A 15,709-nucleotide genomic window follows, 5' to 3' on the forward strand; every position below is an offset into this window, starting at 1 on the left:
TTCCCAAACCTAAAGAAAGAGATGCCCATGAACATTCAAGAAGCCTACACAACTCCAAATAGTTTGGACCAGAAAAGAAATTCCTCTCGTCACATAATAATGAAAACTCCAAATGGAAAGAGAGAGAGAGAGAGAGAGAGAGAGAGAGAGAGAGAGTATTAAAAGCAGCAATTGAAAAAGACAAATAGCATACAAAGGCAGACCTATCAGAATTACAACTGACTTCTCCCCAGAGACTATGAAACCCAGAAAATCCTGGGCAGATGTCATACAAACCCTAAGAGAACACAAATGCCAGTCCAGGCTTCTATAATCAGCAAAACTTTCAGTTACCATAGATGGAGAAACCAAGGTTTTCAATGACAAAACCAAATTTATACAGTATCTTTCCGCAAATCCAACCCTTCAAAGGATAATAAAGGGAAAACTCCAACACAAGGAGAGAAACTACGCTCTAGAAAAAGCAAGAAAGCAATCTTTCAACAAACCTAAAAGAAGATAGCCACATGAACAAAATTCCAACTCTAACAAAAAAATAACAGGAAGCAACAATGATATCTTAATATCTCTTAATATCTCTTAGTGTCAATGAACTCAATTCCCCAATAAGACATAGACTAACAGACTGGTTACAAAAACAGGACCCAACATTTTGCTGCATACAGGAAACCCACCTCAGGGACAAAGAAAGACACTACCTCAGAGTAAAAGGCTGGAAAATAAATTTCCAAGCAAATGGTCTGAAGAAACAAGCTGGAGTAGCCATTCTAATATCGAATAAAATCAACTTCCAACCCAAAGTTATCAATACAGATAAGGAGAAACACTTCATACACATCAAAGGTAAAATTTGCCACGATGAACTCTCAATTCTGAACATCTATGTTCCAACTGCAAGGGGATCCACAACCATTAAAGAAACTTTAGTAATGCTCAAAACACACATTGCACCACACACAATAATAGTGGGAGACTTCAACATCCCACTCTCATCAATAGACAGATCCTGGAAACAGAAACTAAACAGAGACACTGTGAAACTAACAGAAGTTATGAAACAAATGGATTTAACTGATATCTATAGAACATTTTATCCTAAAACAAAAGAATATACCATTTTTCAGCACCTCATGATACCTTCTCCAAAACTTACCATATAATCAGTCACCAAACAGGCCTCAACAGATAGAAAAATATTGAAGTAAGCCCATTCACCTTATCAGATCACCACAGGCAAAGCCTGATCTTCAATAACAACACAAATAATAGAAAGCCCACATACAGGTGGAAGCTGAACAACACTCTACTCAATGATAACTTGGTCAAGGAGGAAATAAAGACGTTTTAGAGTTTAATGAAAACGAAGCCACAGCATATCCAAACTTATGGAACATAATGAAAGCAGTTCTAAGAGGAAAACTTTTAGCTCTGAGAGCCTCCAAAAAGAAACTAGAGAGAGCATACATTAGCAGCTTGACAGCACACCTAAAAGCTCTAGAACAAAAGGAAGCAAATTCAACCAAGAGGAGTAGACAGCAGGAAATAATCAAACTCAGGGCTGAAAAAAACAAATAGGAAAAAAAAAAAAAAAAACTATACAAAGAGTCAACCAAACCAGGAGCTGGTTCTTTGAGAAAATCAACAAGATAGATAAACAGGGACAGTAGCCTAATTAACAAAATCAGAAATGAAAAGGGAGACATAACAACAGAATCTGAGGAAATCCAAAAAGTCATCAGATCCTACTACAAAAGCCTATACTCAACACAACTGGAAAACCTTGATGAAATGAACAGTTTTCTAGACAGATGCCGGGTACCAAACTTAAATCAGGATCAGATTAACGATTTAGACAGTCCCATATCCCATAAAGAAATAGAAACAGTCATTAATAATCTCCCAACCAAAAAAAGCCCAGGACCTTCAAAGAGCACCTAATTCCAAAACTGTTCAAAATATTCCACAAAATAGAAAAAGAAAGTATGCTACCCAATTCATTCTATGAAGCTACAATTACTCTGATACCTAAACCACACAAAGACCCAACAAAGAAATAGAACTTCAGACCGATTTCCCTTATGAATATCAATGCAAAAATACCCAATAAAATTCTCACAAACTGAATCCAAGAACACATCAAAACGATCATCCATCATGATCAAGTAGGCTTCATTCTAGGGATGCAGGGATGGTTGAATATATGGAAATCCATCAACGTAATCCACTATATAAACAAACTCAAAGACAAAAAACCACACGATCATCTCATTAGATGCTGAGAAAGCATTTGACAAATTCCAACACCCATTCATGATAAAAGTCTTGGAAAGATCAGGAATTCAAGGCTCATACCTAAACATAATAAAATCAATATTCTGCAAACCAGTAGCCAAGATCAAACTAAATGGAGAGAAACTTCAAGCAATAAAAAAAATAAAAATCAGGGAACTAGACAAGGCTGCCCACTCTCTATCTCCCTATTCAATGTAGTACTTGAAGTCCTAGCCAGAGCAATTAGACAACAAAAGGAGATCAAAGGAATACAAATTGGAAAGGAAGAAGTCAAAATATCACTATTTACAGATGATATGATAGTATATATAAGTGACCCCAAAAATTTCGCCAAAGAACTTCTAAACCTGATAAACAACTTCAGTGAAGTAGCTGGATATGAAATTATCTCAAACAAATCAGTGGCCTTTCTCTACACAAAGGATAAACAAGCTGAGAAAGAAATTAGGGAAACAACAACCTTCACAATAGTCACAAATAATATAAAATAGCTTGGGTGACTCTAACCAAACTAGTGAAAGATTTGTAGGACAAGAACTTCAAGTCTCTGAAGAAAGAAATCGAAGAAGATCTCAGAAGATGGAAAGATCTCCCACTATCATGGATTGGCAGGATTAATATAATAAAAATGGCTATCTTGCCGAAAGCAATCTACAGATTCAATGCAATCCCCATCAAAATTCCAACTCTATTCTTCACTGAGTTAGAAAGAGCAATTTGGAGATCTGGGTCCCTCACTCCCCACAGACGGCCTGCCTTGCCTTGTGCTCTCCTGCCGCCACCCCACAGAAATGCTTCGACTACCCACAGTCCTTCACCAGATGAGACCAGTGTCCCGAGCACTGGCTCCTCATCTCACTCGGGCCTATGCCAAAGATGTAAAATTTGGTGTGGATGCTCAAGCCTTAATGCTTCAAGGTGTAGACCTTTTAGCCAATGCTGTAACTGTTACAATGGGGCCAAAGGGAAGAACTGTGATTATTGAACAGAGTTGGGGAAGTCCCAAAGTAACAAAAGATGGGGTCACTGTTGCAAAGTCAATTGATTTAAAGGATAAATACAAAAATATTGGAGCTAAAATTGTTCAGGATGTTGCCAATAGCACAAACGAAGAGGCTGGGGATGGCACCACCACTGCCACTGTTCTGGCACGATCTATTGCCAAGGAGGGCTTTGAGAAGATCAGCACAGGGAGATCTTGAGAAGATCAGCTAATCCAGTGGAAATCCGGAGAGCTGTGATGTTGGCTGTTGATGCTGTAATTGCTGAACTTAAGAAACAGTCTAAACCTGTGACAACCCCTGAAGAAATTGCTCAGGTTGCTACAATTTCTGCAAATGGAGACAAAGACATTGGGAACATCATTTCTGATGCAATGAAAAAGGTTGGAAGAAAGGGTGTCATCACAGTGAAGGATGGAAAAACCCTGAATGATGAGCTAGAAATTATTGAAGGCATGAAGTTTGATAGAGGATATATTTCCCCGTATTTTATTAACACATCAAAAGGTCAAAAGTGTGAATTCCAAGATGCCTATGTCTTGTTGAGTGAAAAGAAAATTTCCAGTGTTCAGTCCATTGTCCCCGATCTTGAAATTGCTAATGCTCATCGGAAGCCATTGGCCATAATCGCCGAAGACATTGACAGAGAAACTCTAAGCACGCTGGTTTTGAACAGGCTAAAAGTTGGTCTTCAGGTTGTAGCAGTCAAAGCTCCAGGATTTGGGGACAATAGGAAGAACCAGCTTAAAGATATGGCTATTGCTACTGGTGGTGCGGTGTTTGGAGAAGAGGGGTTGAACCTAAATCTTGAAGATGTTCAAGCTCATGACTTAGGAAAAGTTGGGGAGGTCATTGTCACCAAAGATGATGCCATGCTTTTGAAAGGAAAAGGTGACAAAGCTCACATTGAAAAAGTATTCAAGAAATCACTGAGCAGCTAGACATTACAACTAGTGAATATGAAAAGGAAAAGCTGAACGAGCGACTTGCTAAGCATTCAGATGGAGTAGCTGTGTTGAAGGTTGGAGGAACAAGTGATGTTGAAGTGAATGAGGAAAAAAGACAGAGTTACCTACGCTCTCAATGCTACAAGAGCAGCTGTTGAAGAAGGCATTGTTCTAAGAGGGGACTGCACTCTGCTTCGGAGCATCCCAGCCTTGGATTCATTAAAGCCTGCTAATGAAGACCAGAAAATAGATATAGAAATGATTAAAAGAGCACAAAAAATTCCTGCAATGACGATTGCTAAGAATGCAGGTGTTGAAGGATCTTTGATAGTTGAGAAAATTCTGCAGAGTTCCTCAGAAGTTGGTTGTGACGCCATGCTTGGAGATTTTGTGAACATGGTGGAGAAAGGGATCATTGATCCAACAAAGGTTGTAAGAACTGCCTTACTGGATGCTGCTGGGGTGGCCTCCTTGCTAACTACAGCCGAAGCTGTAGTGACAGAAATTCCTAAAGAGAAGGACCTTGGAATGGATGCAATGGGTGGAACTGGAGAGGGTATGTGAGGTGGCATGTTCTAACTCCTAGAATACTGTTTTGCCCTTATCAATGAACTGTGACAGGAAGCTCAAGGCAGGTTCCTCACCAATAACTTCAGAGAAGTCACCTGGAGAAAATGACTGAAGAGAAGGCTGGTTGATCAGTGTAACCATCAGTTACTGGGTGCAAGAGCCATATACCAGAGTGTCCTGCTTTCAACTTAAATCACTGAAGCATCTCTACTGTTCTGTTAGCATCAGGACTGTAGCGCTGTGTCACCACATGAGAGTTCAGAAGCAGTCTTTCTGTGGAGGGTGGGAATGATTGTGTACAAAGTAGAGAAGTATCCAATTATGTGACAACCTTTGTGTAATAAAATTTTGTTTAAAGTTAAAAAAAGAAAAGAAAAAGGGCAATTTGCAAATTCATCTAGAATAACAAAAAACCTAGGATAGCAAAAACTCTTCTCAATGATAAAAGAATCTCTGGTGGAATCACCATGCCTGACCTAAAGCTGTACTACAGAGCAATTGTGATAAAAACTGCATGGTACTGGTACAGGACAGACAGGTATATCAATGGAATAGAATTGAAGACCCAGAAATAAACCCACACACCTATGGTCACTTGATCTTTGACAAGGGAACTAAAACTATCCAGTGGAAAACAGACAGCATTTTCAACAAATGACTCTGACCCAACTTGTACAAAGCTCAAGTCTAAGTGGATCAAGGAACTCCACATAAAAGCAGAGACACTAAAACTTACAGAGGAGAAAGTGGGGCAGAGCCTTCCAAGATATGGGCACAGGGGGAAAAATTCCTGAACAGAACACTAATGGCTTATGCTGTAAGATCAAGAATCGACAAACAGGACTTCATAAAATTGCAAACCATCTGTAAGGCAAAGGACACTTGTCAATAAGACAAAATGGCAACCAACTGATTGGGAAAAGATCCTTACCAATCCTAAATCAGATAGGGAACTAATATCCAATATATGTAAAGAACTCAAGAAGTTGGACTCCAGAAAACCTAATAACCCTATTTTAAAATGGGGTACAGAGCTAAACAAAGAATTCTCAACTCAGCAATACTGAATTGCTGAGAAGCACCTAACAAAATGTTCAACATCCTTAATCATCAGGGAAATGCAAATCAAAACAACACTGAGATTCCACCTCACACCAGCCAGAATGGCTAAGATAAAAAACTCAGGTAATAGCAGATGCCAGCAAGGATGTGGAGAAAGAGGAACACTCCTCCATTGCTGGTGGGATTGTAAGCTCATACAACCACTCTGGAAATCAGTTTGGCGGTTCCTCAGAAAATTGGACATAGCACTACTGGAAGATCCAGCAATACCACTCCTGTGCATATAACCAAAAGATGCTCCAACTTGTAATAAGGACACATGCTCCACTATGTTCATAACAGCCTTATTTATAATAACCAGAAGCTGGAAAGAACCCAGATGTCCCTCAACAGAGGAATGGATACAGAAAATGTGATTCATTTACACAATGGAGTACTACTCAGCTATTAAAAACAATGAATTCGTGAAATTCTTAGACAAATGGATGGATCTGGAGCATATCATCCTAAGTGAGGTAATCCAGTCACAAAAGAACACACATGATATGCACTCACTGATAAGTGGATAGTAGCCCAAAAACTCAGAATACCCAAGATACAATTTGCAAAACACATGAAACTCAAGAAGGAAGACCAAAATTTGGACACTTTGATCCTTCTTATAAGGGGGAACAAAATACCTATGGAAGGAGTTGCAGAGACAAAGTTCAGAGCAGAGACTGAAGGCATGACCATCCAGAAACTGCCCCACCTGGGGATCCATCCCATAAACAACCACCAAACTCAGACACTATTGCAGATGCCAACAAGAGCTTGCTGTCAGGAGACTGATAAAGCTGTCTCCTGAGAGGCTCTACCAGTTCCTGACAAATACAGAAGTGGATGCTCACCATCATCCATTAGACAGGGTCCCCAATGAAGGAACTAGAGAAAGTACCCAAGGAGCTGAAGGGGTTTTTAGCCCCCTAGGAGGAACAACAATGTGAACTAGGCAGTAACCCTTGAGCTCCCTGGGACTAAACCACCAATCAAAGAAAACACACAGAGTGACTCATGGCTCTAGCTACATATGTAGCAGAGGATGGCCTAGTTGCTCATCAATGGGAGGAGAGACCCTTGGTCCTGGGAAGGTCCTATGCCCCAGTATAGGGGAATGTCTAGGCCAGGAAGTGGGAGTGGATGGGTTGGGGAACAGGGGGAGGGGGGAAAAGATAGGGGATTTTCAGAGGGAAAAATAGGAAAGGGAATAACATTTGAAATATAAATAAAGAAAATATCTAATAAAAAAAGAAAAAGACCCTTCCAGTCCGACCAGCACCAAGATAGCTAGGGCGCAGAGTCAGCTGACAACCAACAACTACCCAGGACACCCACCACGGGATCTTAAGACTTCTGGTGAGTGGAACACAGCATCTGCTCCAATCTCTAAACAGAGACAACTATAACAACTAACTCCAGAGATTACCAGATGGCAAAAGGTAAACGTAATAATTTAACTAACAGAAACCAAGACCACTCATCATCATCAGAACACAGCACTCCCACTTCGCCCATTCCAGGGCACCCCAACACACCAGAAAAGCTAGACCCGGATCTAAAAGCATATCTCATGATGATGGTAGAGGACAGCAAGAAGGACTTTAATAGCACACTTAAAGAATTGCAGGAGAACACTGCTAAACAGATAGAAGACATTAAAGAGGAAGCACAAAAATTCCTAAAAGAATTGCAGGAGAACACTGCTAAACAGGTAGAAGACATTAAAGAGGAAGCACAAAAATCCCTTAAAGAATTGCAGGAAAACCAGACCAAACAGGTGATGGAATTGAATAAAACCATCCAAGACCTAAAAAGGGAAGTAGACACAATAAAGAAAACCCAAATTGAGGCAACACTGGAGATAGAAACCCTAGGAAAAAATCTGGAACCAGATCTGCAACAGAATACAAGAGTTGGAAGAGAGAATCTCAGGTGCAGAAGATTCCATAGAGAACATCGGCACAACAATCAAAGAAAATACAAAATACAAAATCCAAAAAGATCCTAACTCAAAACATCCAGGAAATACAGGACACAATGAGAAGACCAAACCTACAGATAATAGGAGTAGATGAGAATGAAGATTTCCAACTCAAAGGACCAACAAATATCTTCAACAAAATTATTGAAGAAAACTTCCCAAACCTAAAGAAAAAGATGCCCATGAACATACAAGAAGCCTACAGAACTCCAAATAGACTGGACCAGAAAAGAAATTCCTTCCGACACATAATAATCAGAACAACAAATGCACTAAATAAAGATAGAATACTAAAAGCAGTAAGGGAAAAAGGTCAAGTAACATATAAAGGCAAGCCTATCAGAATTACACCAGATTTTTCACCAGAGACTATGAAAGCCAGAAGGGCCTGGACGGATGTTATACAGAAACTAAGAGAACACAAATTCCAACCCAGCTACTATACCCAGCCAAACTCTCAATTACCATAGATGGAGAAACCAAAGTATTCCACGACAAAACCAAATTCACACATTATCTTTCCACGAATCCAGCCCTTTAAATGATAATAACAGAAAAAAAAAAAAAAACAATACAAGGACAGAAAACACGTCCTAGAAAAAAGAAGAAGGTAATCCCTCAACAAACCTAAAAGAAGAGTGCCACAAGAACAGAATGCCAACTCTAACAACAAAAATAAAAGGAAGCAACAATTACTTCTCCCTAATATCTCTTAATATCAATGAACTCAACACCCCAATAAAAAGACATAGACTAACAGACTGGCTACACAAACAGGACCCAACATTTTGCTGCTTACAGGAAACTCATCTCAGAGAAAAAGATAGACACTACCTCAGAATGAAAGGCTGGAAAACAATTTTCCAAGCAAATGGTAGGAAGAAACACGCTGGAGTAGCCATCCTAATATCTAGTAAAATCGACTTCCAACCCAAAGTCATCAAAAAAGACAAGGAAGGGCACTGCATACTCATCAAAGGTAAAATCCTCCAAGGGGAGCTATCAATTCTGAATAATCTATGCTCCAAATACAAGAACAGCCACATTCATTAAAGATACTTTAGTAAAGCTCAAAGCACACATTGCACCTCACACAATAATAGTGGGAGACTTCAACACACCACTTTCACCAATGGACAGATCATGGAAGCAGAAACTAAACAGAAACACAGTGAAACTAACAGAGGTTATGAAACAAATGGATCTGACAGATATCTACAGAACATTTTACCCTAAAACAAAAGGATATACCTTCTTCTCAGCACCTCATGGTACCTTCTCCAAAATTGACCACATAATTGGTCACAAAACAAGCCTCAACATATACAAAAATATTGAAATTGTCCCATGCATCCTATCAGATCACCACGGACTAAGGCTGATCTTCAATAACAAAATAAATAATAGAAAGCCAACACACACATGGAAACTAAACAACACTCTTCTCAATGATAACTTGGTCAAGGAAGGAATAAAGAAAGAAATTAAGGACTTTTTGGAGTTTAATGAAAATGAAGCCACAACATACCCAAATTTATGGGACAAGATGAAAGCATTTCTAAGAGGAAAACTCATAGCTCTGAGTGCCTCCAAAAAGAAACTAGAGAGAGCACACATTAGCAGCTTGACAACACACCGAAAAGCTCTAGAACAAAAGGAAGAAAATTCACCCAAGAGGAATAGAAGGCAGGAAATAATCAAACTCAGGGATGAAATCAACCAAGTGGAAACAAGAAGAACTATTCAAAGAATCAACCAATCAAGGAGCTGGTTCTTTGAGAAAATCAACAAGATAGATAAACCCTTAGCCAGACTCACTAGAGGGCATAGGGAAAGTATTCTAATTAACAAAATCAGAAATGAAAAGGGAGACATAACAACAGATCCTGAAGAAATCCAAAACACCATCAGATCCTTCTACAAAAGGCTATACTCAACAAAATTGGAGAACTTCGATGAAATGGACAAGTTTCTAGACATATACCAGGTATCAAAGTTAAATCAAGATTAGGTTATTGATCTAAACAGTCCCATATCCCCTAAATAAATAGAAGCAGTCATTAATAGTCTCCCAACCAAAAAAAGCCCAGGACCAGATGGGTTTAGTGCAGAGTTCTATCAGACCTTCAAAGAAGATCTAATCCCAGTTCTTCACAAACTATTCCACAAAATAGAAACAGAAGGTACTCTACCCAACTCATTCTATGAAGCCACAATTACTCTGATACCTAAACCACAAAAAGACCCAACAAAGATAGAGAACTTCAGACCAATTTCCCTTATGAATATCGATGTAAAAATCCTCAATAAAGTTCTCGCTAACTGAATCCAAGAACACATCAAAACAATCATCCATCCTGACCAAGTAGGTTTCATCCCAGGGATGCAAGGATGGTTCAATATACGGAAATCCATCAAGGTAATCCAGTATATAAACAAACTCAAAGACAAAAACCACATGATCATCTCGTTAGGTGCTGAGAAAGCCTTTGACAAAATCCAACTACCCTTCATGATCTTGGAAAGATCAGGAATTCAAGGCCCATACCTGAACATGATAAAAACAATCTACAGCAAACCAGTAGCCAACATCAAAGTAAATGGTGAGAAGCTGGAAGAAATCCCACTAAAATCAGGGACTAGACAAGGCTGTCCACTCTCTCCCTACCTATTCAACATTGTATGAAGTCCTAGCCAGAGCAATTAGACAACAAAAGGAGATCAAGGGGATACAAATTGGAAAAGAAGAAGTCAAAATATCACTCTTTGCAGATGATATGATAGTATACATAAGTGACCCTAAAAATTCCACCAGAGAACTCCTAAGCCTGATAAACAGCTTCAATGAAGTAGCTGGATATAAAATTAACTGTAGCAAGTCAATGGCCTTTCTGTACACAAAGGATAAACAGGCTGAGAAGGAAATTAGGGAAACAACACCCTTCTCAATAGTCACAAACAATATAAAATACCTTGGCGTGACTCTAACTAAGGAAGTAAAAGATCTGTATGACAAGGACTTCATGTCTCTGAAGAAAGAAATTATAGAAGATCTCAGAAGATGGAAAGACCTCCCATGCTCATGGATTGGCAGGATCAACATTGTAAAAATGGCTATCTTGCCAAAAGCAATCTACAGATTCAATGCAATCCCCATCAAAATTCCAACTCAATTCTTCAAGGAATTAGAAAGGGCAATCTGCAAATTCATCTGGAACAACAAAAAACCTAGGATAGCAAAAACCCTTCTCAAGGATAAAAGAACCTCTGGTGGAATCACCATGCCTGACCTAAAGCTGTACTACAGAGCAATTGTGATAAAAACTGCATGATACTGGTATAACGACAGACAAGTAGACCAATGGAACAGAATTGAAGACCCTGAGATGAACCCACACACCTATGCTCACTTGATCTTCGACCAGGGAGCTGAAACCATCCAGTGGAAAGAAGACAGCATTTTCAACAAATGGTGCTGGCACAACTGGCGGTTATCATGTAGAAGAATGCAAATTGATCCATTCCTATCTCCTTGTACTAAGGTCAAGTTTAAGTGGATTAAGGAACTCCACATAAAACCAGAGACACTGAAACTTATAGAAGAGAAAGTACGGAAAAGCCTCGAAGATATGGGTACAGGGGGAAAATTCCTGAATAGAACAGCAAAGGCTTGTGCTGTAAGATCGAGAATCGATAAATGGGACCTCATAAAGTTGCAAAGCTTCTGCAAGGCAAAAGACACCGTCAATAAGACAAAAAGACCACCAACAGATTGGGAAAGGATCTTTAGCTATCCTAAATCAGATAGGGGACTATTATCCAATATATATGAAGAACTCAAGAAGGTGGACTCCAGAAAATCAAATAACCCCATTAAAAAATGGGGCTCAGAACTGAACAAAGATTTCTCACCTGAGGAATACAGAATGGCAGAGAAGCACCTGAAAAAATGTTCAACATCCTTAATCATCAGGGAAATGCAAATCAAAACAACCCTGAGATTTCACCTCACACCAGTCAGAATGGCTAAGATCAAAAATTCAGGTGACAGCAGATGCTGGCAAGGATGTGGAGAAAGAGGAACACTCCTCCATTGCTGGTGGGATTGCAAGCTTGGACAACCACTCTGGAAATCAGTTTGGTGGTTCCTCAGAAAATTGGACATAATACTACCAGAGGATCCAGCAATACTTCTCCTGGGCATATATCCAGAAGATGTCCCAACCGGTAAGAAGGACACATGCTCCACTATGTTCATAGCAACCTTATTTATAATAGCCAGAAGCTGGAAAGAACCCAGATGCCCCTCAACAGAGGAATGGATACAGAAAATGTGGTACATTTACACAATGGAGTACTACTCAGCTATTAAAAGGAATGAATTTATGAAATTCCTAGGCAAATGGATGGACCTGGAGGGCATCATCCTGAGTGAGCTAACACAATCACAAAGGAACTCACACAATATGTACTCACTGATAAGTGGACATTAGCCCAAAAACTTAGGATACCCAAGATATAAGATACAATTTGTTAAACGCATGAAACTCAAGAAGAACGAAGACCAAAGTGTGGACACTGTGCCCCTTCTTAGAATTGGGAACAAAACACCCATGGAAAGAGTTACAGATACAAAGTTTGGAACTGTGACGAAAGGATAGACCATCTAGAGACTGCCATATCCAGGGATCCATCCCATAATCAGCTTCCAAACGCTGACACCATTGCATACACTAGCAAGATTTTGATGAAAGGACCCAGATATAGCTGTCTCTTGTGAGACAATGCTGGGGCCTAGCAAACACAGAAGTGGATGCTCACAGTCTGCTATTGAATGGATCACAGGGCCCCCAATGGAGGAGCTAGAGAGAGTACCTAAGGAGCTAAAGGGAACTGCAACCCTATAGGTGGAACAACATTATGAACTAACCAGTACCCCAGAGCTCTTGTCTCTAGCTGCATATGTATCAAAAAATGGCCTAGTCGGCCATCACTGGAAAGAGAGGCCCATAGGACTTGCAAACTTTATATGCCCCAGTACAGGGGAATGCCAGGGCCAAAATGTGGGAGTGGGTGGGTAGGGGAGTGGGGGTGGAGTGTATTGGGGACTTTTTGGATAGCATTGGAAATGTAAATGAAGAAAATACCTAATAAAAAAATTAATTCAAAAAAAAGAAAAAGAAAGGAGAAAATGTCCATAAAATAATAAGATAAAATGTTATAATCTAACCATAGAAAAGTCATTTGACTACTAAATAGGAGTCAAGAAATATAAATGCATATCTACGTATACATAAAAGTATCAAACTATAAAATTGATAATCATTGACTCTAGCTGCATTTGTATCAAAAGATGGCCTAGTTGGCCATCACTGGAAAGAGAGGCCCATTGGACTTGCCAACTTTATATGCCCCAGTACAGGGGAATGCCAGGGCCAAATGGTGGGGGTGGGTGGGTGGGGGACTGGGGGGGGAGTGTATTGGGGACTTTTTGGATAGCATTGGAAATGTAATTGAGGAAAATACCTAATAAAAAAATTGATAATCATTAACCCATCAAATTTGGCTAAAAAGTCACAATACAAAACATTTTCCAAAAAGATGTATTTTAATTATGAAAAACAGCATTCAATGCATATTCTTTATGATATTGAGCATGTGCTATCAAATATATAAAGCTAAACTTACAGAAATAAAATGTTTTATCATTAAAGACCTTTGATTTTAGTTTTCTAAAAAAGCTAAAGAAGTTCATCGTATATAAGGACACTTGGGAGTGAATGGCATCCAAGTCACATTGACTTGAGATGGGAAACAGCAAGGCATTGTTAAAGCCATACATAAAGTAAACCCTACTGCAAACAGAGAATAGCCAGAAGGGGAAATGCTTAGAAGCACTGTGGCTTTTCTCTCTAATGTGTAAAGGCAAGTTTGGCTAGCAGTTGCTGAATGATAAAATTACTTCCTCAGAAATTCCATAGATTGCAAAATTGATCGAAAGCAAATGTTTGCTTTAGGTTATTTCAGTATAGTAGCATACAACAATTCCTTTTGAAAGAGAAGGAAAAGAGGAGCATATATATATATATATATATATATATATATATATATATATATCCATTTGGCAGGAGTTTATCTTCAAAAGCCAATAACAAAAAGTAAACAAATCCCCAACAACGAAGTGGGGCAGCTGCCCCAATGCAGCCAGGATAGTTGCTGGTTTTACCACCTGCTGGAATCCCAGCCCAGAAACCAGCCTGTGAATGTGGGGGGCTCGTGCCCTTGCTTGATGATGACAATTGGTGTCCTCTTGTCTCTTCCAGAAGGGTCTGTCTCAAGGTACATTTTGGCTAAAAAGAATTGAAAAGAAAAAAAAGGTTCAGCTAGTTTCAGTTAAACTGAAATAAATATACAATGAAAAATTTTTGGATACAAGTAAAAAGTGAAATTCTTTTTGCCCCAAGTATTCAAATATGAACAGTCTCCAGGTATTTCTCTCACCTGCCATGGAAGGTACCATTAAAAGTGTCATTGTTGCCGGGCGTGGTGGCGCACGCCTTTAATCCCAGCACTCGGGAGGCAGAGGCAGGCGGATTTCTGAGTTCGAGGCCAGCCTGGTCTACAAAGTGAGTGCCAGGACAGCCAGGGCTACACAGAGAAACCCTGTCTCGAAAAACCAAAAAAAAAAAAAAAAAAAAAAAAAAAAAAAGTGTCATTGTTGCCTGAAAGAATTCTAAACTTAATGGAATTATCCTTATGATATAGTTATTGTGACACTTCTGTAAATAGGAGAACCATGCTAAAAAGGACACAATGATCAAACATTTTCAAAAATAAGCATATTGTGAATTTTAGAGAGACTTATATTCTAAGTTAGACAACAGAACAATTTTCTTGTATCATGAAACTCTTTCAGTTTAAAAGATACCATTATGCAAGTTCATGTGGACAGCTGGACATCTAAGATTTGATGTGTATTTTTGTGGAAGACAGGCTAAGAAAGGATAGCCAGGCTGGCCGGGGTAACGCGGCTGAGTTACTGCTACAGTCCTCCCAGGACTACTTACCAGACTTCACTGACTCCTTTTTCTCAACTTCATTGGCATCTTTGCCAATCCAAATAAAGATCTGAAGAAAAAAATAAACCCTCGATGAGAGCAAGCACTGTAGAGGGACAGCTGGCCTGGTGCTCTGCCCACACACCCACCTTCACCCCACACAGGAAGTGGGTAAAGGTGAGGCCTGTGGAAACGCTGTGGCTTTCTTAAGGCTCCCTCTCACCAGAAGATCCTTGTACTCACATCCAGCCTTTCTGACTAGAGTTTACACTTGAGCATGTTTGCAGAGGGTATTCTAGTTACAAAGTGATCTCACAAGATCAACAGCTTCTTGACTGCTTTTCCGTCCATCTGCTGAGCCTGCATGGCAGTCATCTCCAACCCAAGCTGTAGGTCTAAGCAGTAAAGGACTGCATGTGGGTGCAGGATTTGTTTGTGTATATCTTCTTGAATCTCTGGATTCCATCTAATTCTTTCTTATAGTACAGTGTCCTATAAGACTTTGATAAGATACTTTTAATATTCAGTATTTAAATATCAAGAGTTCGTTCGAAATTTTATTTAAAGTGTTACATGTATAATCTTTATAAAATAAATATGTGAACCTGTGATCTGTATACATCCATTCCTTTATCAAATGTGTAATGCTGAAGGACTCCACTGAATTACTTTAGACTTAAGTTATCCTATAGTCACTTGGCAGAGCAGCTTTGGTCAAATTAAGTTTCCCTTGTGTTCTGACACACAATGTGTTGGAGC

At 39.4% G+C, this 15,709-nt stretch overlaps 1 protein-coding gene and 1 pseudogene across 1 annotated transcript in view; one reads left to right on the plus strand and one right to left on the minus strand.

Moving 5' to 3' along the window:
* The first annotated feature begins 3,083 nt into the window (after positions 1-3,083).
* LOC110307327 (60 kDa heat shock protein, mitochondrial pseudogene) lies at positions 3,084-4,819 on the plus strand (annotated as a pseudogene).
* Positions 4,820-13,501: 8,682 nt separating this feature from the next.
* Scin (scinderin) overlaps positions 13,502-15,709 on the minus strand; it is an 85,651-nt gene continuing 83,443 nt past the window's right edge. Inside the window, exons 15-16 of the mRNA XM_021178708.3 lie at positions 14,960-15,020; positions 13,502-14,242 (exon numbers count right to left, since the gene is read on the minus strand). Of these exons, the coding sequence (XP_021034367.1) occupies positions 14,115-14,242; positions 14,960-15,020 (189 nt within the window). The 3' untranslated portion in view covers positions 13,502-14,114. The remainder of the gene's footprint in view (positions 14,243-14,959; positions 15,021-15,709) is intronic.

The sequence above is a fragment of the Mus caroli genome, unplaced genomic scaffold (assembly GCF_978045245.1).
Source record: "Mus caroli unplaced genomic scaffold, Mus_caroli_1 scaffold_14, whole genome shotgun sequence".
Taxonomy (NCBI): Eukaryota; Metazoa; Chordata; class Mammalia; order Rodentia; family Muridae; genus Mus; species Mus caroli.